The sequence below is a fragment of the Marmota monax genome, unplaced genomic scaffold (genome assembly GCF_021218885.2).
Source record: "Marmota monax isolate L192 unplaced genomic scaffold, Marmota_monax_Labrador192_F-V1.1 WCK01_AAM20220418_F8-fsc00285, whole genome shotgun sequence".
Lineage (NCBI taxonomy): Eukaryota > Metazoa > Chordata > Mammalia > Rodentia > Sciuridae > Marmota > Marmota monax.
This window is the reverse complement of record NW_026695045.1, coordinates 272307-299310: the sequence shown is the minus strand read 5'-3', so window position 1 is coordinate 299310 and position 27004 is coordinate 272307. Positions and strand designations below refer to the sequence as shown.

The window sequence follows — 27004 nt, the reverse complement described above, 5'->3', positions numbered from 1 at the left end:
TGGCATTCCAGGTTTTCTTTCCCCCTGCTCCAGGTGAGCAGTTCCTCACTGACCCTTGAGTATGTGCTACCCTTGTCTCCATTTGCTACACTGCCTATTAATCTCATTCATCTTCAAACTTTAGTTTGCTTCCATACAAGTGTGGGTTAGAGGGCAATATGGCTACTTATCTAGGAGGAATTAAACCTATTTACCCAATGACTCAACACTTTCACTATTAGAATGTACTCTACAGACACATTATAAATACCCAAAAGATATGCTTCTTGCCGTACCATAAAAGCAAAAAAATGGAAACATTCTAAGTGTCCATCAAATGGGGAACGATACACATGCGGCATATTCTACAACCACTTACCTGACAGAAAGATGTGTGCTGCCACAGAAAAGATGGCAAGCTTACACTGTCAGTGTGATAATACACGTCGCAGAGTGCATACTGTGTGCTTAGCTTAATTAAATATGCATTAGGCATTATATTTAGGTGTAAACACTACAGACACTATCCCTAACCACAGCTCTATCTATGAGGATGGTTCATAGGACATTTGTTTTTTTCTTTTTTTCATGGTGCTGAAACCAACCCCAGGGCCTCAAATATGCTAAGCATGCGTTTTACCACTGATCTACACCTCTGCCCCTTATTTGTTCTTTTGATGTTTTCCAACATCTCTTGATTTTTTAAAAAATAAGGATCATGTACTCATTTGTGAGCAAATAATAAAGACAAACCTTTATTTCCCTAAGGCCCCACTCAGATTCCACCTCCCCGATAGAGCCTGCCCTGCCTGCTTTCCTACTTCCAGAAATGCCCACCCCCTCCAGAGTCTTCTGGTGGTGGGTGCATGGTTTCAGGACAGCAGAAACACCTGGAAGTTGAGTATACATCTCTCCTGCTATCTTATACCAAACTGTCATCTAGCCCTTTGTGCCATTATATTTTATCTTCACAACCAGATTATGAACTTCTTAAAGGTGAGCCACTTCTTCATTGTCATTTTTACCCCTGTGGTCTTCCAGCCAATGTCTTGCCTCAAGAAGAAGCTGCTCTGGAGATGAGAGAAATGGCAGTTTTCTTCAAGCATTACTGGCCAGGCTGATCGGATCCCTGCCTGAAGGTCTAAGACCCACTGCCTCTTGCGGCCATGGTTAAATGTACCAGATGTCATCCAACTTGTAAAGGGGGCAGAGGATGAACAGAAAGAAGAACAAAACCAAGAGGTTGTCCAGGCTCTCCCTGCACATACAGGAGGACGTTGCAGGTACCATGCTGTGCTCCTCTGGGGCCCCCAGAGTTGACCTCTGGGGAAATGACATCTGCATTACTGCTTCAGCTCCTGAGGACGCAAGCATTGCATTGAAAATTGCTCCCCATGATTGTCCCTAGGATCTCCTGCTCTAGTCCCCTTCCAGAGACATCCACCAAGGGCTTCCCCCTTGACTTGTTAGAGCACTGGCAACCCCAGACCCTGTGAAAGCATGGGCTCAAGGACTACTTTAGATGCAGAGACTTCTCTTTTCCCCATGCTAAGGGTGTAGTGAGTCGTCCTGTTGTTATCCAGGAGGCACCCAGACCCCAATAAGTTGGAACCCATCACAAAACAGCTGCGTTCCTCTCAGAAAGAAACAGATGGACTGGGGGGGGGGCGCGGATGAGAGTAACGGCATAACAACAAATTGAACTTAACCATGCACCCCAGCAAGAGGCAGCTGTGTCAAATCTGGCTATTTGGAGATAATTGAAAATCCTTACCACCCTAAACTGCCAAGATGCAGACCAAAATGAAAATATTTTTAATTTCAGGGTGCCGAAAGGTTTGGAGAAAGCACTTTTGTGCTAAAGGGTACAGCTAAGGACAACAATATTTACTCATCTGGCCTCTCTGTTCCCTTTCCTGGGACCCACCGTCCTTAGCAAACAGCGTTTAATCTCTCACCCTTGACAGTTATTGGAAAAGTTAGAAGTATCTCTTTTTGTTCTGTTCTCTCTCCCTCAAGAGAGAATTCAATGGACATTTAGTGGAGTGACCAGTAAACTGGCTGCCAAGGATTTCTTGTACCAGGAAGATGGTAATCCAGAGACCTACAGGCTCAATTTTAAGAGGTACCTCTGTCACCCAGGCCAAGGAGAAAACTCTAAATCAAATTCTGTCCCCAAATCCCCTCTGAACCATCAGACATTTAATTATGAGTCCCTTTCAATTTCAAGGACAGCCTCCTGTTAAGTCTTATTCTCCATTACTACCCAAGTTAAAATATTGTACGATTTCCCCATTAAAATTACTGTGCTCTGTTTATTACCGTAAGACAGAGACCCCTTTAACATCTTGGGAGAGAGAAGTTTCCTTCATCTGTAATGATTATATCACATTCAAAAGGCAGCAGAGGAATCCTTTCCAGGGCTGATACCATCTTGTCTTTGTACTCTCAGGGCCTGGCACGGAGCCTGGCACACAGTTAGTGCTTACTAAGTGCTAACTATAGAAATCCATTAATGAGTCTTGCCACTGATAGGTCTTACTAAGTGTCCTTTCTTTGGGTAGGTCAAAATCAGGACTTCTTGATCTTGACAACTAAAGCTGGGTGACTGTGTTGTGGGGTCTGTCCTGGGACTGACTTCTACCCACTAGTGCATATCCCCAATTGTGACAATCAAAAATGTCTACAGATGTTCTTGGGGGAGGGGCGCAGAACTGCCCCCAGAAGAGAAGCGCTGGCCGAGAGACTGCTTTGCATTTACACCATCAATGAAGATTGAAAAATAGCACATTCTCATAAAAATCCTCTACCTCTAAACTTTTTCCATTAGGGATTACATTTCTTTTTCTTTCCCCTCCTTTGCCCTGGAGGCAGGTCTGAAAATTTAGGAGCTGTGCATTCCTACCCACGACCTGTGCCTCTGGGAAAGAGCTGCAGGGTGTACCCCAGAGGCCAATGAAGACCCCATTTTCTCTGGTCACACCCCATCCTATCCAGGAAGCTGAAGCTCACGCAGGCCCTCAGTGAACCAGGGAGCACCAGCTAACGCCAACAGCCTCTATATGAGATCTCTCTGAGCTTGACTTTCGGAGGTTGTCCGGGTGGACTAGTCCTGTAGGCAGGGTGTGGAGATTTGCTTTTGCACCCCCGAACTGCCAACTCAGCTTTACAGAAACAGTCTCTTTGCCTGTGCCCTCTGCGGGCCTGCTGTGACTTATCGTGCCGAGTTCCTTATTCCTCTGCTGGGATCTTCACCTTGAAATCTTGGCAGAGCATCAAAGAGTCGGATGGGAATCTTGGCAGAAGCAAGAGCCACTTATCAAGCGCATAACAAGTACAACCTGCTTGGTGTTCAGCTTCACCCTCTCTGCTGCTTTGGGGTGCCGATGAAAACTGTCCCTGTGATTAGGCGCAGACAGCAGACTTTAATGGGGCGCGGGCAGGTCTTGATGCCTAATGGAGGTGTTCTCCATGTCTGAGAAATCACACTCTTTTTTTTTTTTTTTAACATTACAACACTGCCCTGCAGCGTTGTCTGATGGATATGAGAATAAAACTTGAGGCTCAGAAGCTCTTGGGAATTGAAACACAGCTCTTGATTTGGACAAAAAATAGCAGCACTGCAAAAATGAGAAATCGGAGAGCTCTGGACCGGGCTATCAGCTGATCCCAAGTCCCCAAAGTGTCCTTCTGAATCCCTGGTTAGTGGTAGCATGAGGACTGTCAGGCAGAGGGCAGCTGGTGGAAAATTCCCCACTCTGGTCACCTTAATGAGAGAGACATTCTTGACTGTGTGGCTCAGGTTTCCAGGGAGAAATGGGACGAGCAAAGAAATGGCTTCAATCCCCTCCTTTGGCCTGAGTAGCAGTGTGTGTGGCTGTAGCTGGGTACAGAGTAGTGCCCCAGATAACCCTGGTCTGTATTCATCAGCATCAAAAAGTCTTGGAGCAGACTGTGCCCACCAGCTCCCTGGCTTTCTGCAGAGAAAGTGTGTTGCTCTTTACGATGCTGACATAGTCAACTTACAAGAATGGATTGGAAGAAAAAGCCCATAAGGCAGTCAGCCTCAGATTAAACAAAAAGGAACTCTGATTCACAACTGCTAGCTTAATGGCAACAGATTCATTTTCTTTGATAGCACTTTCTCTGAAATTGTCACTGCTGGAATTAAAAAACAAAGCCCCTGGCCTTCACTTGTGTTCATTCACCAACTGTTGGGGAGCAGCATCTGCTAAGAGCGGCTGCTTCAGTAGCTGCTGAGTATGGGAAGAAGGAGGATGGCTCTTGGCTTCGTGGAACTCATGCTGTGGCTATGAGCTAGCATGAGGTGGAATGATCTAGAAGCCACAGACCAGGGAAGGGCTGGAGGAGCAACATGCTCAGGGAATTTCCCTAAAGGGAAGTCGTGCTTGAGCCAAACTCTAAAGGTGACCCAGTAAGGGGTTTTAAGCAGAGTAACAAGGTCAGATTTCCTATTAGAAGAAAACTCTTAGGATGGGGAGGAGGGTGTTAATAATTTACAATGTGCCAAACAGAAATAAATTTGGAAATGTTTTGCCAACTGGCTGCTTCTCTTATTCTCTGTCCCTGTCACATTCATAGTACACACAACCCACACAGCCTATAAAACACACTGCTGGTGAGTCCAGACTGCAGCCAGGGATTCTCAGAATCAGATGACGTGGGGTTGGGGGTCACTGGGAGTCCCACAGACATTCTCTTCCTTAGATTTTATTACAGGCTCTGGATTATGCCTATAGCCCTTTGTGGTGTGACTGCCAACGGAGGAGGAATTCTCCCAGTGACGCAGGCAGCAGATCCTCTGGAAGTGGGACTGGAGAGTTCACAGGACTGAGCCCCAGGAGGCCCATTTCTTCCACATTCATTAAGCCACCCTAAGACTCTTGATAGGAAGCATTGTGAGCGCTGGACCCAGAGTTCCTTTCATCTGCAGTGACCTCTTTTTCTAGAGCATGGTGTCCTAGCCTTGGCACTACTGACATTTGGGGCCAGATGATTATTGTAAAGGGTGATCCTGTGCTTTATAGGGGGTTTAGCAGCATCCCTGGCCTTGACCCACCAGATGCCAGCAGCACTCCCCAGGTTGTGACAACCAAAACTGTTGTGGGGCAAGCACCCAAGCAAGGCAAAGTTATCCCCAGTTGGGAACTGTTCTGAGGGACAGTTTTCCACTCTCCTTTATCTCTGTTCTATTTCTTGACACATCCTCCCTGTGTTCTTCCTCATTCTCTGGACAGTTCTTTGTAGATTCCTGGTGCCTCCTCTGTCTGGTCTCCTTTAAGGCTTAGTCCTTAACCCCATTCCCATTACACTTTATGCCTTCCCCCTCTCATCCATTCCCAGGAGTCTAAAAAATTTTCTATATTTTCTTCTCACCAGATACCCTGATTGGTCTCCAGGCCAGATCCCCCACCCAAGGTCCAGACTGGTTGCTCCTCATGCTAGATGTCTCACTGGCCTCACAAAGTCCACCAAGCTTTCTCCAAAACTCATTCCTCTTCTCATCTTCCTATTTCAGTAAATGGAACCCCATCTACCTGCTGTCTGTGCCAGAATCCTTTGGGTCATTTTGACTCCTCTTTTTTTCCTCACCCTTATAGCCCATCTAAGTTGGATCCCTGTCAATTCTGTCTTCAAAATATATTTCAAAACCATCTGTCCTCTCTATTGTTGTTAGTACTCTAGTTCAAGTCAGCATATAACCTAAATAACCAAAAATGCAAATAACTCTACTGACCTCAGTGGTCTCCTGATTTCCATTCTGCCCTTCTCAATGTATTTTCCTTCCAGAGCAATCTTTGGCAAGCATAAATCCGACCCTATGATGCTCTATCTTCCATATCTTCAAAGGGATTTACCGTACTTGACTAAAATCTGTCTATTAAACAGCCCCTTCCTCCTTCATCCCTTTCTTCCCTTGTTTGTCTGTGGCCACTATGTTTGCCTCTTAAACATGTCACCATGGAGCTGGATGTGGTGGTGCAAGCCTGTAATCCCAGCAGCTCGGGAGGCTGAGTCAGGAGAATCGCGAGTTCAAAGCCAGCTTCAGCAACGTCATGATGCTAAGCAACTCAGCGAGACCCTGTCTCTAAATGAAGTACAAAATAGGGCTGGGGATGTGGCTCAGTGGTTGAGGGCCCCTGAGTTCAATCCCTGGTACCAATAACAATGACAACAACAGTCACCATGGGGTCCTCTACTTGCTCTGCCCTCCACCTGGAATGATGTCCCCAGCTCTTTCATCCTGCAGGTCTCAGCACTGCTGTCATTTCTTCCAGAACATCTCTCCTGAGAGTACCCTCTACTTCCATATTCATGGGGTTTTCCTTTATTGTTTGGCTCCTCTGCTACATTAGAAGTGTCATGAGGGAGGGCCATGAGTATCTCACTACCACGTATCTGTCTTAATTCAATGAGTACTCCATTAAGAGTTATTGGATGAGTGACCATCTCTCATTTCCTTGGTCAAACTACATGCAGGAAAGAATGCTTCATGGTCCAGGACAGAGGTATGAATGTGTCCGTGCATGACTCCATCAAGCACGACAACAGCGCTCCACCAGTGTGAATGGAAAGAAACTTTCCAGGGGTGGTTCTTAGGAGAACAAAGCACAGGGAAGTGAGCCAAGCACCTGGTGACCTTAAGTGAGAACCATTGATTTCTTCATTACCATTCCCTATTTATCCCAAGACTTTCCACTGAATCAGAAAAGTGCTCCCTGAGGAATAGGCAGGACCACACCAAAGCATTCTGGGAGGAAGGGCTGAAATTAGTTCAGTTTTCTGGCAACACTGCCTTCCTGGAAGGCACAGAGCTGCTACAGAGGACAAGGTGTCCAGAGGACAGCAGACCCTACATGAAGGAGCCACAGAAAATGACGGGGCCATGGCTTCTCCCAATGCTTTTCATAATGTTGGGCCCTTCATTTAAAAGCCCAATTAAGCTCCTTGGACTTGGTATGGAACCACAGAAGGCGGGTGGAGCTCTGCTTTACCCTTCTTGCCAGCAGGTCCACAGTTAGGCAGAGAGCATTTGATTTATTCTTCTTAAACTACACAGGTGTAGTTGGCTGCAGAGTGTAATACAAGCTGATGACGTTAACATGCCCAGCCTTTGTGTTGATGTGTATGACAAGCGTGATTCACATCAGCCTCTCCTAGACCCTTTAAGGGACAGCAGCTGGAGAGCCATGAGCCTGCAATTAAGCAGCTACACATCTCCCAGGATCAGGCAAAACTTTTTTATCCAAACGTATCCCAGAATGCGAGGGCAAACAAATCTGAACCACGCTGGAGCCCAGTTTGTGGGACCTGGTGGAATTGTCTTTTTAACAGGATTATTTGTAACGTCTTCTATGAGCCTTGATGAATCTACGGGAAGAGTTTCAAGGTCTGTGTGTTACAGCTCAAGGACGAGTCTGGGGCCCTGATTCCAAACATATTGTGATTGGCTGCATGTTGCTAAACAACAAAAATAGCCCTGCATCTGTTGTCATTGCAGGGCTGGGACGTTATTTACAGGCGGGTCACTCAAGTTCCGTCAGCAGCCATTAATAAAATACTAAGAGGATATAAATGGTGACTTGCACCAACGAGTAAAATCAAGAGGGAGAACTGGGCAAAGGGCGAATTCTGGCAGGGTGGAAATCAGAGGGAAAGAGTCTCTTAAATGTATTTTCAGCCAAGAAGAAAGGAGAAGGCCTTCTGAAGGTGCTTGCTATTTTGAGAGAAAGGTTCTAGACCATCATGAGCAGTCAAAAGTTTTGAGGATTGTTTGAGAATTTTTTTTAAAAAAATGTTAAAACCCAAAGATAAAAATAAAATATAGCTCCTGCCCTGGCAGAGCATGTGGGTGGAGATTCAGGCTGCTGTTTTTCAGAGAGGCCAGTGTGCTAGATGGCTCAGCTCTGTGAACATCAATGTGGCCCAGATTGACAGCAGAGTTGGGCAGACAGGAAAGCTAATGGAAAGTTATTGGCAGGTAGGCCAGTAATGAGCCCTGAGGAGCAGAGACTTAATTTTGAGACCCACACTAAATAACCCAGCAAGATGGGAGACCAAACTAAAGCCACTCAAAGACAGATGGAAGGATCCCAGGAGAGGAGGCACTTGAATCCCTGTTGAATGAATGAATGAATGAATGAATGAATGACTGGATCAGTCAATCTCTTCTACATGTTCTCCATCTATCACTCACCTCGGATTCTTTGTAGTAGCGTTCTGGAATTTCATCACAGGCAATATCAATAAAGCAAACTTCTCTCTCTAGGTCTTTGGCTTCATTGTCAAAAATCTGAAAGGACAGAGCAACATATCAAAGGTTAGCAATGCCAGAAGAAATCCCCCAAGGTGCCTGTGGCTCGGTACAGCCATGCCTGAGGCAGAATAACACCCCTCAGAGCATCTTCACATGGCTCAGTGCCCCAGGCTAGTGCTTTCACCTGCCACAGAATGTGCGAGAATCATAAGGAATCATAAAAGGCTTTTATTCATCACTTAGGTTTTGTCACCTATGAGGCAGGTGTGGCATCCATCACCGCTTGGTGAGGGGTAGAAGAAAAAGTGGTCTGTTTTTAGAAGATCAAGAGTGAGGAAATAAATCTCTTCCAAGAACCTCTTCCAAAACTGCAGTCTGCTGATTTTTTTTTTGGCAGTTAATCTGAACAGGGGGAGTGAAGAGGCTGGGAAAGGGCTGGTTAGATTTGAGACAAAGAGCAGTGATATGCCTAAATTTTTAGAGGAAAAAAAATGTGCGTGTGTTTTCATTATTTTTTTTTAAAGAGAGAGAGAGAGAGAGAGAATTTTTTAAATATTTATTTATTTTTTTAGTTTTCGGCAGACACAACATCTTTGTTTGTATGTGGTGCTGAGGATCGAACCCGGGCTGCAACGCATGCCAGGCGAGCGCGCTACCGCTTGAGCCACATCCCCAGCCCTTGATTAAATTTTTTACATATAGTAATTTTACAAAAATTTAAGATCAGCAGAAAAAAAAAGATCAGCAAAAAGAAGATTAAACATAATCCCACTGCCCAAGGATAAATATGTGTATTTTTATTGACCATTAAGAGTATAATTTCCTTGGTACATGTAGGGGCGACAAGGTGTAGCTTGGTAAGATACTGAGATGGCTCCCTGCCAGTCTATTCTAGGTTTCACAGGTCCAGAATCTCCATTAATTGGAAAAAAGAAAAAGAAAAAAGAATATACATATAAAAATTTTGGCAGAAAGACTAAGTTCCCCTAGATTTCCCCCTTGCCATTTTTTCTGGTCTAAAGGGATGAGTATGCTTCTGAAGGACAGTAAACAGATTATGCTTGGAAAACCACTTCATCCGTAGAGGCAGTTGTAACCGCACCCCCATCTCACTGCTGAGCTAGCTCCTGCAGGGAACCACCAGTTAACACTAATTATATCAGACTCTTCAGAGGAGAATGGAATATTTAGGATGGGTGATGCCTAAGTGTACAGTCTTGAAAATTGGTGCCGGTTAATCACATGATCTCCCACAAGACGGCACCTGAAGGACCCCACTGGATGGGTCCGCCACTGCTGTACTCTTCTTGGTTTGCTTAAGAGGAAAGTACTGGTCCTTTCTGAAAGCTTTCTGAATAATATTTGTGCTGATAATTATTCCCCAACTCTGTTGTTTGCTCTATCACCTATTTTCTTCTAAAATGTTTGGAGGCTACTTGGGCAAATCTCTTCAGACTTCCCAGTCTGACCTTTTCTTTAAAGGCAGAGAAAGCTTGAGTCTTACCAGCCCTGATTCCTTCCGCTGCCACTTCAAACCAAGTGCTTTGGGATACTCCTAAAGTGTTTGGGAGGGACAGGTGGCTTGCTCGAAAAGAAACAGGAAGCAAACAAGTTCAAGGCTGAGTGCAGAAATAAGTTGTCCTAGATGTTTTTTTCCCCCTCTCGTTCTCTTTCATCTTTCTAAGGGTGAGCCAAGAGAAGAAAGGCATGTACCTCATTAAGAACACAAAAACAAGCCAGGCACGGTGGCGCATGCCTGTAATCCTAGTGACTCTGGAGGCTGAAGCAGGAGGATCACTAATTCAAAGCCAGCCTCAGCAAAAGTGAGGCACTAAGCAACTCAGGGAGACCCAGTCTCTAAATAAAATACAAAATAGGGCTGGGGATGTGGCTCAGTGGCTGAGTGCCCCTGAGTTCAATCCCCAGTACAAAAAAAACACAAAAAACAAAAAACAAAAAAACCCAGAACACCCCAGAAGGGAATGAGCTCCTAGAGAGTAAATCACAAAACATATGGGATTCTGTTGGGTGTGGTAGTGCACACCTGTCATCCCAGCTACTCAGGAAGTTGAGGCAGGAGGATCACAAGCTTGAGGCCAGCCTCAGCAACTTGGAGAGACATATGAAAAATAAAAAGGGCTGGGATATAGCTCAGAAGTAGAGTGCCCCTGGGTTAAATCCTCAGTACTAGGAAAAAACAAAAACAAACCCCCCAAAATGATGGGATTCAAAGAAAGGGAAATAATCAGATGTTGGGGTGGGGGTGTTGACAGCTTTTACCTAATTTAACTCAAACTTTTTTGGTTACCCATTGTACCGGTGGTCACTTTACTGCCTCTCAGGTCTAAATCCACTTTTAATCTCTGCTCTGACATAACCAACTGGAACCTCATAATGCTCTCTCCCCTCTAGAGTGCATATCACCATAAGCCTTGTCAGTAGAGGGCACTGGAGGGACACTGCAGGGAGAAGGGGACTCTTCAGGTTTGGATCCTGGAGGCTGTGGAGTCTGGGAGTGGGGATAATCAGTGATACTCTGCCCCAGTTGTGTGTCTGGAGGGCAGAATTAGCCAGTGACCCTGCAGCCTGGCCTGGTTCCGGGAACCAGCTGACCATGGCCCTCCTGATGCAGGCTCGGTGCCCTTCAGGCCTTGCACTGGCAGAGTGCCCTGACTTCCTCTACACACCTGTCCGCCAGCCTCACCTTGCCCATGCCTGGGAAAGCTTTTTGCTGCCAGTGAGTATGAACCAGCTCTGATTCAGGCAACCTGGTGAACTTCTCCCCCATCCTGTGGGTGACAACCGCACCTCTCCAGTGATGCCCCGGCCATGGAAAGGGGCACCTTCCACCTTGGTCCTTCCTTAGGTAATCTCTTAGCTATAGAGCACCCTTCTCTTGACATCTTTATAACTGCTCCCATCAAAAGTAAATAATTCCTTATATTCCTTCCTTCTGTTCAAATTATTGTGTGGCTTCTGTCTCCTGATGGGGCCCTGATTGATACACTCATTGCATACAAGTGCTGTCCTAGGCTTTAAGGACTAGAAAGACAGGGAGGGCTGAGTTCCTCCCCTTAAAAAGTTACCACCAAGTGGGAGAGACAGTCTGGGAAGTTATTACCAATATTATGAGGCAGGCTGGGTGCAGTGGCACATGCCGTAATCCCAGTGACTAGGGAGCCTAGGCAGGAGGATCACAAGTTCAAAGCCAGCCTCAGCAACTTGGTGAGCTCCTAAGCAACTTAGTGACACTCTGTCTCAAAATAAAATATAAAAAGGGCTAGGGATGTGCTCAGTGGTTAAGCGCCTCTGGGTTCAATCCCTGGTTGCTTTTTTTTAAAGGCAGAATAAAGTACATTCTTCAAAAGAAAACGCTGACAAGCTAGGGAGACGAGCCAGGAGAAGCTCAGAATGGAGGCAAGTCTCCAGGCTCCAGGTTCCAGAACCAGGCTCCTCCATGATAAAAGGCTTTCTCTTAGCATCCAACTGAGCAGACAAATAGTCTACCATGATTTTCCTTCTTTTTTCTAGAATGATGACATCTGAATCTGGTTCTCTTCCTGATACTTATAAAATATATATCCTGGGCAGCCATTGCTTAGCGTGGCCCTAAGACTTGGGGTTCTTCTTCTTCCTTTTTGAACAACTAAGGTTGCAGCTGACTCTACTTAGGCACCACCTCTGGACAACCCTGGTTTCCTTTATTAATATTATCTTAATTTGTGCCAAAGTCCATGAGACACCAGGCAAGGGAAAGTTGCATTAGTTAAACTCTGCAGAGACCACTTCAGGGTAGGTTTCCACCACCTGAACAAAGTCATACATACACACAATCACTTTGAGGACCTCAACATCCTCTTCGGGTGTGAGATTACAGAGTCTGAATTTCCAATAAATTATGAATCTCCTAGTTATTTGAGATTTTTAGGAGTTGCTCATAGGTGCTCAATAAATCATTGAAGAGTGGAAGGCATTTTTCTTCAGCTTCCCAAGCAGGAATATTGCTTACTTCTTGATCTTGGTTTGAGCTCCATTTCCTTATTTGTAAGCATTATATTCTTCCATAATTCCCAATATAGGGCTGCACATAGAGTGGAAACCTGCTAGCATGGGGCTGATGGGTCCTACACTGGAAATCGGGAGAGCAGAGTTTGAATTCACTTATCTTCTCTGTGTAATCTTAGCCAAGTCCTGCATCTTCTTTGGGTTTTTATATCCATGTCTGTCAAATAAAAAGCTTAGTCTATGGACTGGGGACATAGCTCATAGCTCAGAGGTAGAGCACTTGCCTGGCATGTGTGAGGACCTGGGTTCAATCCCTACCTCCGAGAGTAATAGGGCAAGCTGAGTTTAGCTGGATGGGTTTGAGGAAGGTGCATTTCTCTAGAGGGTTCAACCACTTTCTTCTGATTCTCAAAGAATCTGTGAACCTAATGAGGTTGAAATCAAGTGACCCAGATGACCACTAAAATTTCTTCCAGTTAAGTCTGTGATGTTGAGTGACACCTGGGTTACATTAGTCTCCTATGTCTTGCTCTGTGGCTTGCTCCTTTCCTGCTCCCGCACCCCACAGGCAGCCAACTTGGGTGATGGACAGAGGGGCTGCAACAAGGAAATGGGAAGTGGAGCTGGTCACGGCGTGGTATACTAGAGGGCACAGCCGGGTGAAACCGTCTAATCTTCACACCCAGTTCAGGGCAGGACCCAGAATGAAGCCAACTCTGCCACAGAGGCTTACCCAGGACCCAAAGGAAAACATTTAGCCAAAGTATTTATTTGAACTTCCTCAATGGTGAGAGCAGCAGCTGTCAGAGTTCTCGTTCACCACAACCTCTTTGAGGTACTTTTCCAATATCAATTGTAGTAACATTCCCATCTTTGTGTATTCGTCACACATATTCTATTAGTATTTTTTCATTGCTATAATGAACTACCGGAGGCAGGTTAACTTTATAAAGAAAAGTGGTTCATTTAGCCACAGTTCTGGAGATTAAAGGTCATGGCACTGGCTTCAGCGTGGCTCTAGGGAGGACCTCATGGTAGATGGCAGGAATAGGTGTGAGAAGGAGAGATCACATCACTAAACTAAGCCAGAGGGAGAGACTGGAGTTTTTCAGGACATGGCCCCCATTGATTTAAGGGCCTTCCATTAGGTCCTTCCATTTTATAGGTTCCACTCTCTATTGACACTGCCACCTGGGGGCTAAGCTTCCAACAAGGGACATACTGAAGCCATTACAAAAATATTTATCCTCTTCCTTTCTTGTCTCGACCCACACATCATCTGTAGTGGATTTCGGTGCCAATCTGGTCGACTGCCCTGACCTCTACCCCCACCAGAGAGTGAGTGCTCAAGAAGACAAACTCCTTTTAGTATGAACTGAGCAATACTACAGTGAGGAAGCAAATATGAAGACATACTATCTTACAGATTAAAAAAAGGGAGCAATTCTCCTTTTTTGTAAAGCATTATGAACAGTAAGTATCAAGTATCTTAAAAAAAAATCTTCATGGGGCTGGGATTGTGGCTCAGCGGTAGAGCGCTCACCTAGCATGCACAGGTCCTGGGTTCAATCCTCAGCACCACATAAAAATAAATGAATGGAATAAAGAAAGGTATTGTATCCAACTAAAAAAAAAAGTTCTTCATACATTTTGACCTAGTAAGCTTATAGTTTGAGGATTTATTATAAGAAACTTGAATAAAGAAAAAGTTTATGCACAAAGATTTTCACTGTGACATTATTATAATGGCAAAGGGGAGAGGCAAGGGAAGGGAGGGAGAGAGAGAAAAAAAGTTTAAATATCCCACTATGGGAGAATGGCCATGGAAATCAGGATAAATCCATCTCATGAACTAGAATGTGCTAAGTAGAAAAACATTAATAAACATGGAATGTGTTTCCACAATACTCTAGATTTCTACTTGAACACAGGTGTCTTTGGAGATTTTGAAATCTCTTGTTTTACTTCTAGGTTTGTTTTCTAGATTTTGTGATGTCTCTCATTACAGTCCATCTACCTGGGATAGCTCTTATATAAGTCCACAATGCACAATCCTGACAATCATAGATTCCGCAGCCCACTTCTCTACAATAGTTAACTTTCATGGTTTAAGATCCAGTCTGAGATGGGAATCCTCTGTGCTTTCACACAATTTCGCTATGAACATAAAAATGCTCTAAAAAATAAAGTCTATTGTTTCTAAAAAATTGAGATAGGAATAAAAAATGATTCAACCTTATAGCAGTTTGAATTTTATCCTCCTGCCATATGCCTGAGCACCTGAGGACACAGGGCAGAGGTGACCGATTAGCAGGGATTTTGAGAGATATCTACCAATCACTTTGTTTTATGCTTGGGATATGGTAAAAGGACAAAGAGGCCTGTTAAGCTAAGTGGCTGTTCTCCTCTATGATAATTTTATTTTCGGCATTTGAGAAGCAATTAACTAAGACATACCAAGAAAGGACAGGGTCAGCAAGAAGGGACACTGACAACAGAGTTGTTGCTTCAACACTGCTTTCATTCTAATGCTCTGCATTTGCAAAGTGGCCATTGGTTTGGTAGAGGAAAGGCAATCTGGTAGCTGGCTAATGTTTTAAGCCTATAGGGCTAGAATTGGTTCATTTATTAGATGAATTCTCATCTAATAAATACCGAGTTGGAAAGAGCCTGAAAAACAGAGCCATGAAAAAAAATAAAGAAAAAAGTCCAGGTTATCACCGACCAAATCCACCATCTCATGAGCCTCTTGCTACTGGTATTCTCATGGCTAAGCAATTCAAAGGTGACTGTTACCTAAGTCTGTGCACCCTAGGATCCAACCCAGGAACGTTTCAACCTGTCTTCCACATGGCCGTTAAGCCAGGATGAAAAGGATAGTCGTCTCAGACCTCTTCAAAAACATTTTCTGCTTTCCAGAACCGAGTAGGGTAGTTGCTACTTGTTCTGAAGATAGAATTACTTAAGGATGGTGCTCTGAAGAAAGGAAGAAGCTGGGTGGCTGGCAATCAATGAGTTTGCAAATATTTGTGAATATTTGTGTGCCTCTTAAATGTGTAAGACAAAGTGTGCCTCTTAAATGTATAAGATAAAGTCCACTCTCACAGGGGCTTAAGATTTTGTAAAGACTAGATTTAATGCAAGATGTTAACAACCAGGTGTGGGTCCAGCTACTCAGGAGCAGGAGGATTGCAAGTTCAAAGCCAGCCTGGGCAACTGAGACCCTCTCTCAAAAAAAAAAAAGAAAAAAAAGAAAGAAAAATTGATTTAAGTAACAACACTATACAAAATAAAATGTTATTTTTTAAAAAATATATTTTTTTAGTTGTACATGGACACAATGCCTTCATTTTTTTATTATTTATTTATTTAATGTGGTGCTGAGGATGGAACCCAGTGCCTCACCCACGCTAGGCATGCACTCTACCACTGAGCCACAACCCCAGCCCCAAGATATGTTATTAAAGTACAGTCATCTCTTGGTAGCCCAGGTAGCCTAAAAGTTGGTTCTAGCACCCCCTTTGGATGCTCAAATCCCTCATATAAAATGGCATAATATTTACCCATAACAAACACATCTTCCCATATACTTTAATAAATCATCTATAAATTATTTTTTAAGTTGTTAATGGACCTTTATTTATTTATTTATTTATTTATATGTAGTGCTGAGAATCGAACTCAGTGCCTCACACATACTAGGTGAGAGCTCTGCCACTGAGCCACAACCCCAGCCTCCCTCTCTATATTATTTTTAATGCCTAATACAATGTAAATGCCATGCAAACAGTTGTTGTATTATATTGTTAAGCAATAAAAAAAATCTGTACATGTTTAGGGCAGATGTAATTTTTTTTCAAATGTTTTCAACCTGCAGTTGGTTGCCTTGGCCGATGCAGAACTCGGAGACACAGAGGGCGATGCACTAGTACTAAAAGGTGTGCTTCAGACAGGAGCGCTTTAGTGCAGATTCAGCCAGGAGGGAAATGAACACAGATCCAAGGTGGCCCAGGCCCAGGATACTTCTCATACTTCTAGATCTGGGGGCCCTAGAGGTGCCTGAAAAGAAATGGCCCCAGACCCCCTCCTGTACTGACCTTGGTCTTGGAGCAGAATGAGAGCCCCATCTGGCAATCCAGTGGGAGGTGAACTGCTTTTATTTAATCCTCATCAAATGTTCCACTCGCCAAAGGCTTTAGGGGTATTAAGGCTGAGTAAGGAAACTCATCCCCAGGGCTTGGCCGGATTGAATGAGAGCTGGGTAAACGTCAGTGCCTCTCTGGAGAGTGCCCAGGTGGGCATCATCATTAGGCCTTCGGTGCAGAAGGGAAAAGTGGTTTCTAAATGCCAGCCGGGAGTGGCAAAGCAGACTGAAGTCCTAAGAGTGTCAGAGAAAACCCTGCCCGAGGTGGTGGTGAGGAGCTGCAGGGCGGGCAGGGTGGGTGGCCTCTGGGGTCCCTGCGTTTTCCTTGCGCTGCCCTCGTCCTTCACGGACAGCACAATTACCTTCCAGTGGATTAGGTTTAAGGGAATTTTATTTCTAATTTTTTTACTTTTACTTTACTTTTTCTTGGGGTGGTGCTGTGGCTCAAATCCAGGGCCTCCTGCAAGCTGGGCAAGTGCTCTACCACTGGGCTACACCCCATGCCCCAATTTTTTAAAATACATATTTTTAATTGACATATAATGACTGTACTCATTTATGGGGCACAGTGTGACATTTCAATACATGTTTACATTGTGTTATGATCATAGCAGGGAAATGGCACATCCATCCTCTCAAACCTTTATCATTTCTTTGTGTGGGAACATTCAAAACCCTCTCTAATAGCTATTTTGTCAACCATAGCTACCCTACTGTGTGCTACAGAACATAGGAAATTATTCCTACTATTCAACTTGGGGTTGGCATTTTAACAAGCTCTAAATAGACCTTGGGAAGAAGGGACTTTGCAAGAATCCTCTCTCCAGAGAGCTGTCTCTGAGCCAAGGTTACCTTCAGGATGTCTCAGTGGAATTTGGGAAGGAAGCAGAGGGTGAGAGGGTGGGGTGTGAAGTGGTCACAGGAACACTCCTTAGGGTACAGAGAACCAGGCTGATCCAGGGAGTGGAAAAATGGCCCAACAGGCCCACCATACATGAGATCCCACTGGGGAGGGTTAGGGGAGGGCAAGGGGAGGGCAAGTAGAGCTCTCCCTGGAAGGCTGGAGCCCCTGGTGGTGGGACAGGGTGGAAATCAGAGATGAGTGTGGAGTAAGGTGGCTGTCCTCAGCCCTGGCTGCAGGAGTTCTAGGTGTCTTCCTCAGCTCCCTGATGATAACCAAGGCAGGCCGGCACACACCTGGAGACGGCCAGGGCTGCCCAGAGGGATGCTGAGCCCCAGGGGACGAACTGGCAGTGGAGTGAGGATACCAGAGGGAGGTCCTCGGAGACCAAGAAGCAAGAGTAGAAAAGAACTCCCACATCTGAGTCATGAGGAGGAAGCGGATTTTAAAAACTGGGGTAATCATGGTGGCAGGAAAGGAGGCTTGTCCGTTATGATTGTCACTACTGATGCTGCTCTCTATTGGTTTAAACTAATTTAACACCTAAACAGAACTCTGTGCCAGGAAGGCTTGGGGCACCCAGAAACCAGTGGTGGACCCCAAATTGCTCAGTCTGGCCTCTGTGGGTGAAGCTACACAGAAAGCACCTCCTCCAGAGTTCTTTTCCCCTCTGGTTTCTTGGAACCAGATGTTTTTTAACTTGAAAAACAGTCGAGTACAGGGAAGAATTTAGCAATCACCCATAAAGGCAGTTTGACACATAACCCTCTAATCCTTTGAGTGAGGGACAGATAAAATTATTAAACCGACTGTATACAGAATCAAGTGCCACTTTGTCATTTGCCAAATACAAATCACAACTCAACACCTTTAATAAGATCTGGTGATCTGTCCCTGCCCCAGAAACATTACTTTTTTCATTGATTTTTTGAATGTGTATGGATTTCATGAATTTTAATGCACACATGGATCCTGTAACCACCACTACAATGGGGACCCAAAACTATCCCAATACCCAAGAAACTGCTTTGTAGTTATACCCTCCTTCCACCCCAGTTCCTGGCAACCACGGATCTGTTTTCTAACCCTGTGGTTTTGTCTTTTTAAGAATCTCAGACAGGGACTGCAGGTGTAGCTCAGGGGTAGAGCACTGATTCATCATGCCTAAGACTGGGTTTAATTCTCAACATTGCAAAAAAGAAAAAAGAAAAAAAAGATAACTTGAGACAAATGGAATCATCCAGAATGTAGCTTTTGAGACAGGCTGTTCTCACTCAGCACAATGACGCTTAAATCCATCCTGGATGCAGGACAATAGATGTGCATCAAATTCATTCGTTTTTAGAACTAAGTGATATGTGTGGATGCTTGGTGGTTTTTTTTTGTTGTTGTTTTTAACCAGGGATTAAACCCAAGGATGCTTAACCACTGAGCCACATCCCCAGCCCTTTCTTATTTTTTTATGTTGAGACAGGATCTTTTTTTTTTAAGCATCAGAAATTTATTGGTTGCTCAAAGAGACAGGATCTTGCTAAGTTGCTTTAGGGCCTCACTAAGTTGCTGAGGCTGACTTTGAACTTGCAATCCTCCTGCCTCAGCCTCCTGAGCTGCTGGGATATGAGGTGTATGCCATCGTGCCTGGTGATGCTGGGCAGTTCGTTTATCCGTTCCTAACAATCTATTTCTGGAAGAATTTATGGACAGGTTTTTGTGTGAACACCAGTTTTCATTTCTCTAGAGTCAAAACTCAGGAGTAGGATTTCTAGGTTGTATGCTGTGTGTTGATTCTTCCTTCAATACAGAGGTGTTGATCTTCCTCTAGTAGGTTGAATAGTGTCGCCTCCCCAACTCATGTATGCCAGGAACCTCAAGGGTGACCTTATTTGGAAATAGAGTCATTGCAGATATAGTAAGTTAAGGATCCTGGGCTGAAATCCTGGATAGAGGGTGGCCCCTAAATCCAATGGCAGGTGACCTTACAAGAAGAGGAGATGGGGCTGGGGTTGTAGCTCAGTGGTAGAGCGCTTGCCTCACAAATGAGAGGCCCTGGGTTTGATCCTCAGCACCACATAAAATAAATAAAAATAAAGACATTGTGTCCATCTACAACTAAAAAATATTAAAAAAAAAAAAGAAGAAGAGGAGGTGATGCAGACATAATGAAGACCCAGGGCAGTTGGCACAGGGAGAACAGGGTTGTGTAAAGACAGAGGCAGAGGCTACAGTGATGTAGCCACGAGCCAAGGAGCTCCTGGGGCCACCACCAGGTGGAAGAGGCAGGAAAGACCGCCCCCACCCCACCCAGCTGGCACTTCAAGTTCAACTTCTAGTCTCTAGAGCTGTAAGTGCTCACTTCTACTGTTTCAAGCCTCCTGGTTAATGTCATTTGTCATGGCAGTTTAAGAAATGATGAGGACCCTTTCTTCCTTCCCTAGGTCAAGATGGGGCTCTCCCAGTTCTGGAGCCAGGGAGGCTGCCCCCCCACCAGAGGCCTTTGTTCTGTAATTAAGTGTTCAGGCAGAAGACAGGGTGTGAAAGAATTTGAGAAGAACACATGAATGTAGTGTTCAGAGGGACCAATGGTAGATGTGTCCTTTCCCTTTCTCCCCCCGCCCCCACAAGGTCACAGAAAATTCAAAATAATAGACAGAAATCTGACAACAACAATATATCTAAGAGAATGGACAGGAATAACTTAGGGCATGGCTTGTGGGTGAAGTTCAAAAAAATTTTTTAAAAAAGTATCCAATAGCAGCACCTGGGGGAGCATGGGGACAATAAGATGAAAGAGGAAAGAATGTCTGGGAAAGTGCCAGGGCGGAGACCCAAGGGTAAAAGAGGAGAACAGTGGGTATGAATCCACAGCATGGTTCCTTTGAGGAAAGGGACACTTCTGTTCTATCCCCCGTGTCTAAAAAGAGTTCCAGCAAACCAGAAGGAGGACTGAGAACTATTTCATGCCATGACCTGAAGCCCCACGCAGGGTACTGTGATGATCTGGGGCTCACTGGGCTGAGATGAAAGATGAGAAAGAATGTTCCAGACAGTAATCAAAGTGGCGTAGTGACCGACGAGAGAAAGATTCTGTTTGGAAAAAACAACGCTCTAATCAGGTGCTCTAGGTCGTGGCAACTAAATTATGAGGACAGAGAAGTACATTAAAGCAATACAGCAGGGTCACAAATGTTACAATCCCATCCATTTATGAAACAGGCTTTTAAAGGCACAAAAAAAACACTTCTAAGTTTTGGTTCCCAGCGCAGCTGTGACAAGGCTCCTTTCAGAAGCTTGGTCTAATTTCGGTGCAGAGTTTCCTCAATGCAAATTCCTCCTCTGGGCTGCAGCCTCCTTTGGACACGGACTCTCTCAGGAGATCCGGCCAACACCTCCCACGTGTGGGTGCAGATATTGGCACTGGAGCGGGTGCACGGTTTCCCCGCAGTAGGACCAATAATTCCTCCAAAAATAAGTCTAAGAAGCTGTGCTTAAAATAGTTCCAATTTCTCCCAGTTCGTTCTTATTTTAATTCGCAAGGTGGTCTCTGGGAACCAGAACTGCTGGTTTCCTCCAAGGCTGACAGACTGATATTGAATCTGGCCACGTGGGGCCAGCCTTTAATGGTTCCATGTTTGGTGTCTGCCTCTTCCAGGTGACTTCGATCTCCTCCTCCCCAAAACTTTTTATTTTGGAGCCTAAACAATGAATGATTTGCTCAAAGTGGCAGAATTTCTGACAGAAAAATTACAAGTACATGCTTTTCCCTACCTCAGCGTTGAGGGAGGAGGAGGAGAGTAACACGGGACAGATGGCTTGCTGAGGCCTGTGGGTGATGCAGCTACAGAGCCAGAGGGCAACGAGGCCAGCAGCCGGCTTGCTGGAGGCCAGAGGACTTCCTTCTCTTGTTTGCCAAACAACCATCCTGAGGGCTTTTGGGGCCCGAGTCTCCTTCCAGCTCATTCCTGGCGAACCTCTCTGGACAAAACAATAGAATGGGCGCTGGCCCAAAACCACTTAAGAATCATAAGAGATTGCATCTACTGTCAGAAAAAACAAATCAAGGAACAAACCATTAAGCTTCCTGGTAGGTGGTGTTTTGTTTGGTTTTTCCGTCCATGTACATGGGTTGTAAATACCTCTGGAGTCAAAGCTGAGAACTGTGAAAGGCCTCCTGGCAGGGCTACACAATCGGCCCCCATCCCAGGCAACTGTGGAAGGTCCCAGAAGGAGTTTCCCAGCATGGGGAAGACAGGCTTGGGTCAGCAGGTGGGAAGGTGGCTGGCTTCTAGGACTCTTGGCAGGGCTGTGGTACAGTGAGGTCCTGGGCTCTTGTCCTCACCTGTCAATTTTGTCCTCCCACAAACTGTGGGGAGGACGCTGCCACTGCTTCAATGGACCAGCTCTCAAATCTGGTTTTGTGAATCCACTTTGGGCTGTTTCCTTTATCATTTTTAAAAGACAAGTTTTTCTTTTCTCCTTTTTCCTTATGAAAATCATACCTCTTTATGGGCTGGGGGGTGTGGCTCAGTGGTAGAGCGCTTGCCTAGCAACATGTGAGGCCCTGGGTTCAACCCTCAGCACCACATAAAAATAAATAAATAAAATAAAGTTATTAAAAATAATTTAAAAATAAATCATAACTCTTTATTATGGAAAAGTAAAGTAAGAAAACTGTATAGAGTAAATAACCGTGTGGCGGCCACAAGTCTGCAGACCTGGGTTTAAGAGGCTCCGCTGCATGGCTAGGTGATCTGGTCACCCTACAGAGAACGACTCGGACCTTAATTTTCTGATTTGTAGAGTGAGAGCAGGACTGGCTCTACCCCTTTTTTTGGGCAGTAGTAAGGATTCAGTGACGTAAAGCAGGGAAAGCCTACTTTATTTTGGCCCGGCCATGGTAAGTGCCAGACAATGTTATAATGAGGAAAAATCACCCCCAAGCCCAGGACTCACTTTTATGGTCTGAATTGCATTTTACTCTATGGTTCTTCACATAAAACAAACCAATTTTCCCACTGTTTAAGACTTTTCTTTCTTTGTTCTCCTGCTATGTTGTTAATAATACTATACTGAAACTTATAATAAAATGTTAACTTTTGATTGCTAATGACCTAGTCAATCTCTTGGATGCCTGACACTTTCCCTCAAGTCCAGGTCTGTTGATGTCAAATGCCTACACCAATCTCTGGTGTGACTCAAAATTAACACATTCGAAACCATATTTATCATCTCTACCTCAACCCTTTGACTCTAAGGTTTTAGGCTGTTCTTCCTTGGGGTCCTTTGATCTCACAAGGTGGAAACCTGGCATCATCTTATGCTCTTATTACTTCCTCATTCTCCCATCTGGTCAAGCACTAAGTTCGGTTTGTTCCACTGCTTCTGCATCTCACCAATCCATCTTCCTGACAGCCCTTTAATCTTCATCTCACGTGGACAACTGCAGACTCCTAACTTTCTTTCCCTTGATGCTGATATCTCCATCCATCCATCCACCCATCCATTCATTCATCCATTATCCACTTATCCATTCAATCAATGCACCTGCCCATGAATTTTCTTTCCAATAGACTAGCCTAGTTTCTTCAATGTTCCTATAACATATCAGTTTATGGTGGAATTCCTGGCTCCATGACCTACGATTTGTGTGACCCTAGAAATTACTCTGGGCTTCCATTTTCGAAAGTGGGCAGTCTGTGTCCTATCTCCTCACTGAGCCGTCGGGACCTGGTAAGATAATGGGTGTGCAGGTGCTCTGCAAAGTCCCAGATGTTACACAAATGCCTGGGCTTAGAGTACCTGCCTCCACACATCAACTCATCTAGAAAGTTCTCCTTTCTCACTTCGTAGTTCTGGGTAGGATTCCCTTCCCCCTAAGAGCCTCAAGCTACATCACCACGCCCCACTCACTGTTTCAATGTCCCTGTGCACTGGCTCTTGCTCCTCCTTTGCTCGGAGGCTCTTCTCACCCCACCTGCTTGGAATACACCAACTCATCTCAATATCACAGTGACTTTCTGGATCATCTTTTAGTAAAGCAACAATGGGTACCATGAATACGCTTTGGGGGTAACATGTGGTTATAGTTTAATTCTTGGGCTCCCAAAGGACCCAACTCATATCTCCCTGATGGCATCACCAGGAGAGTGCAACCTCTTGTAGGAGGTTTATCTCAATAGGTGCAACTTTTGTTAAATTAAGGGGTCATATATTATTAACATTCCAGGAAAGGTTGAACAATTATTTGTTAACTACAAGCTTTTTGTTGTTGTAGTTTTGTTTTGTTTTCTTTTCTTTTGTGCTGGGGATTGAGCCCAGGGCCTGATCCATAATATCCATGTGTTATACCACTGGGTTACACATCCACAATTCCAATTCCAAGCTTTTAAATAAGGTCAAAGGTAGCAAGTAGTAACAGGCCTATTGTGGATTTTGTTTTAAAAAAACATTCATCCTTCAACCTGGGGATCCAAAATAAATGTCTTGGTTATATCGGTTTAGGTAGATGTCTGGACATGGCAGATGAAATAAATTTAATGGGTGACAGCAAAAGTCTTTGATTTTGCTGAATTCTGCAAGTCTAGACAGATAGCATCCCAGGGTTCCAGCAAGAGGACAGTCACTGCTGAAGTGACATTAAGTGCCCACAAGCACATGTGGCTTTGGTATCTCATATGTAAATAAAAGCTTAACACATTTTATTGTTTTTTTTTATTTTATTTTTTGCTGATATTGAACTTAACTGTTAAATACTGTGAGCTTTAAATCTTAACACTGGCATTTGTTAGTTGGTAATTAATTCATTGTTGTCTCCTACCAGATGATATCTTGTGAGCCAACAAGTAGCAGCAGACGTCAAAGTTCAGAAAAAAATTGTGAAGGAAAAAAGTGAAGTTCAGATAAAGCCCGCCCACTATTTCTCAAAATCAGGGAAAAAAACAAAACAAAAAAACTAGGAGTAGAACCACCAGATGACTCAGCTATCTATCCCACTGCCTGGTATATATCCACAAGATCTAAAATCAGAATACTGTAGGGACGCAACCACATCAATGTTTACAGCAGCACAATTCACTATAGCCAAGCTACGGAGCCAACCTAGGTGCCCTCCAACAGATGAATGGATAAAGAGAATGTGGTATATATACATAGTGGTATATTACTCAGTCATAAGGAATGAAATTATGGAATTTGCCAGTAAATGGATGGAACTGGAGACTATCAGGCTAAGTAAAATAAGCCAGACTCAGAAAGCCACAGGTCAAGTGTTTTCTATGATTTGGTGAAGCTAGTACAAAATAAGGAGGGGGGGGTGCGGGGGAGGAGAAATAAAGAGAAAGAGAGAAAGGGAAAAAGAAGGGGATTCCATCAAAACAGAAGAAAGATCATTGGACTAGATGAAGGGACTGAGCAGGAGGGAGGAGCGAGATGGGATAAGGGAGGAACAGCAGACTGAATCTGACCTGACTCTCCTGTGTACACCTGTGAATATGCCACAGTGACTCTCACCATCATTTATACCCACAAGACACTAACAATTAAAAAAAAATCTACAAGTAAATAGCAGAGAAATCAGTAGAGGGAAGGGAACAGGGGGAGGGAGGAGGGAAAGGAAGGGAAACAATTGGGACGGAAACAGAGCAAATTATATTCCATGCTTTTATAATTATGTCAAAATGAATCCTAACATTATATATGACTAAAAGAATGAATTTAAAAATCATAAAAAACCACTTTCAAATTGAATTTGAGTCAGAAGAGTTTGAGAAACATGCCCTAACACCAAGGATCACAGAGCCTGAGGGGTAACTTAAGGTCCTCACCCAGGACATGCCCTTCCAGCATGTTCTAAATAGTACGACCTGTTTATATGCAGACAAATCACCCAGGGAATCTCGCTTGCTTAAATGCAGGTACTGATTTAGTGGGTCTGGGGGGAAGCCTGGGATTCTAACAAGTTCCCAGGTAATGCTGATGCTGAAGATTCTAGAAACATCCAATATTTCAGGAGTATAGTTTGAGGCTAGGAAATGGAATAGTGGAAGTACAAAGAAAAAAGTGGTGTTCAGATGACACAGGATCTTGGGGACCAGGTTCTGGAATTTTATCTGGCAATGGCGGCTACTGTGGAAGGGGTCTAAATGGACGGCACAGCCCCTGGTAGCTCTATAGGAGATGGGTTTAGTAAGAGACTGCCCTAAAAAAGAGGCGAGGGCCTTAAACAAGGCCTTAGTAGTTGAGTGGAGAAGTGGGATGGATGTACTATTTAAGAGGTCAAACCATCCAAAAGGAATGTCCAAACTTGGCTACAAAAGGTAACCTTGGAGCCAGGGAATTTGGCCTGTTTTTACTAATCTAGTCAAATCCATATCTGTTCTGAATAACCCAGAAAGGCTTCCTCAGGCACTTTGCAGGAGTTTAAGGCCAGTTAGGAGTCCGAGGCCAGTTAGGAGTCCATAGTTGCCCTGCTTTGGGATTCTTCCTGCTCTTCCTGACCTTCTCCAGGGCTTAGATGAACATGGCAGCCTGAGCCCTGGCTGACACTGGCCCCTCCCACAAGACCTCAACACCAGGTCCAGGATGAACACAGTGTGGAAAACCAAAGGAGGCCAAGGTGTTGTCAAAGTCCTGAGGATAAAACACAGGGAAGCTACCATGTTGAGGAAAGTCTACAAAGACCCAATATCACTACTACAGAATTCCTGCTGAGAATGCACAGCCTGAATTTAATAATGAGGACACATGAGGGAGACCTGAGAATGAGGGACAGCCACAAAATAGTCAGTGTTTTTCACAATGTCAGTGTCATAAAAGACAAAGAAAGGCTGAGAAACTGCTCCAGATTAAAGGACACTTAAGGAAGTGACAAATGCAATGTGTAAGCTTTATTTGGAACATGAATGCATCAGAAGGATTTTACTGTTGCTTGCTATAAAAAGACCTTACTGGGACAACTGTATCAGGTAGTATTATTGTGTCAATGTTAAACTTGCAAATTTAATCACTGCCCTATGATTACATAAGGGAAAGCCCTTATTCCTAGGACCTGCATACCACCACGTTCAAGGGCAAAGGGTCTTCATGTCTGTAACCTACTTGCAAAGGGTTCTGGGGAAAAATAATGTGTAAATATTTATGGAGAGAAACAGACAAAGCGAATGGACAAAAACATTAATAACTGGTAAATCTTGAATCATGGTACTATCTGTGCAAACTTCTCAGAAGCTTTGACGTTTTTCAAAAGAAGAAAGTTGAAAAGAAGGTCAGAACACATCCTGTGCTGGTTTGGGGACAGCAGGATCACCAAGCTCATCAACCAGTCCCTGAGACTGACTTGCAACAGAGGAGTCCTTCCTGTGTTTGGCGGTCAGGCTATGGGCAGCTGGCTGCATGCCCTGATGGGGGAGAGTGAGGGAGACGGCCCTAGAACTTTCCTGGAAGGTGCCATCTTGGCTCTTTTGCATGATACAACTCCCAGGGCTGACTCCCTCTCCACATTACACCCTAAAGGGAGCAGACTGTTAGAAAAGGACTGTTTGTAACACATCTTGCTGGGCACTGAAACGATGCTGTGTCAGTAAGGAGCAGGTGCCACAAGCAGCCAACCACTGCACAGTTCTTCCTTGGAGCAGCATGGCACAAGAAAGCAGCAAACCAAAGTTTTGCTCAATTGAGATGTCCTCCAGCTCCAAATGGAAAA

General features: G+C 44.5%; 1 protein-coding gene across 2 annotated transcripts in view; it reads right to left on the bottom strand.

The window, feature by feature from the left end:
* The window catches only part of Pitpnc1 (phosphatidylinositol transfer protein cytoplasmic 1), a 253057-nt gene that overhangs the window by 40518 nt on the left and 185535 nt on the right, over window positions 1–27004 (bottom strand). For both annotated transcript variants that reach the window (XM_058573717.1, XM_058573716.1), the window contains one exon: window positions 8198–8293. In XM_058573717.1, coding sequence (XP_058429700.1) covers window positions 8198–8293 — 96 coding nt within the window. The remainder of the gene's footprint in view (window positions 1–8197; window positions 8294–27004) is intronic.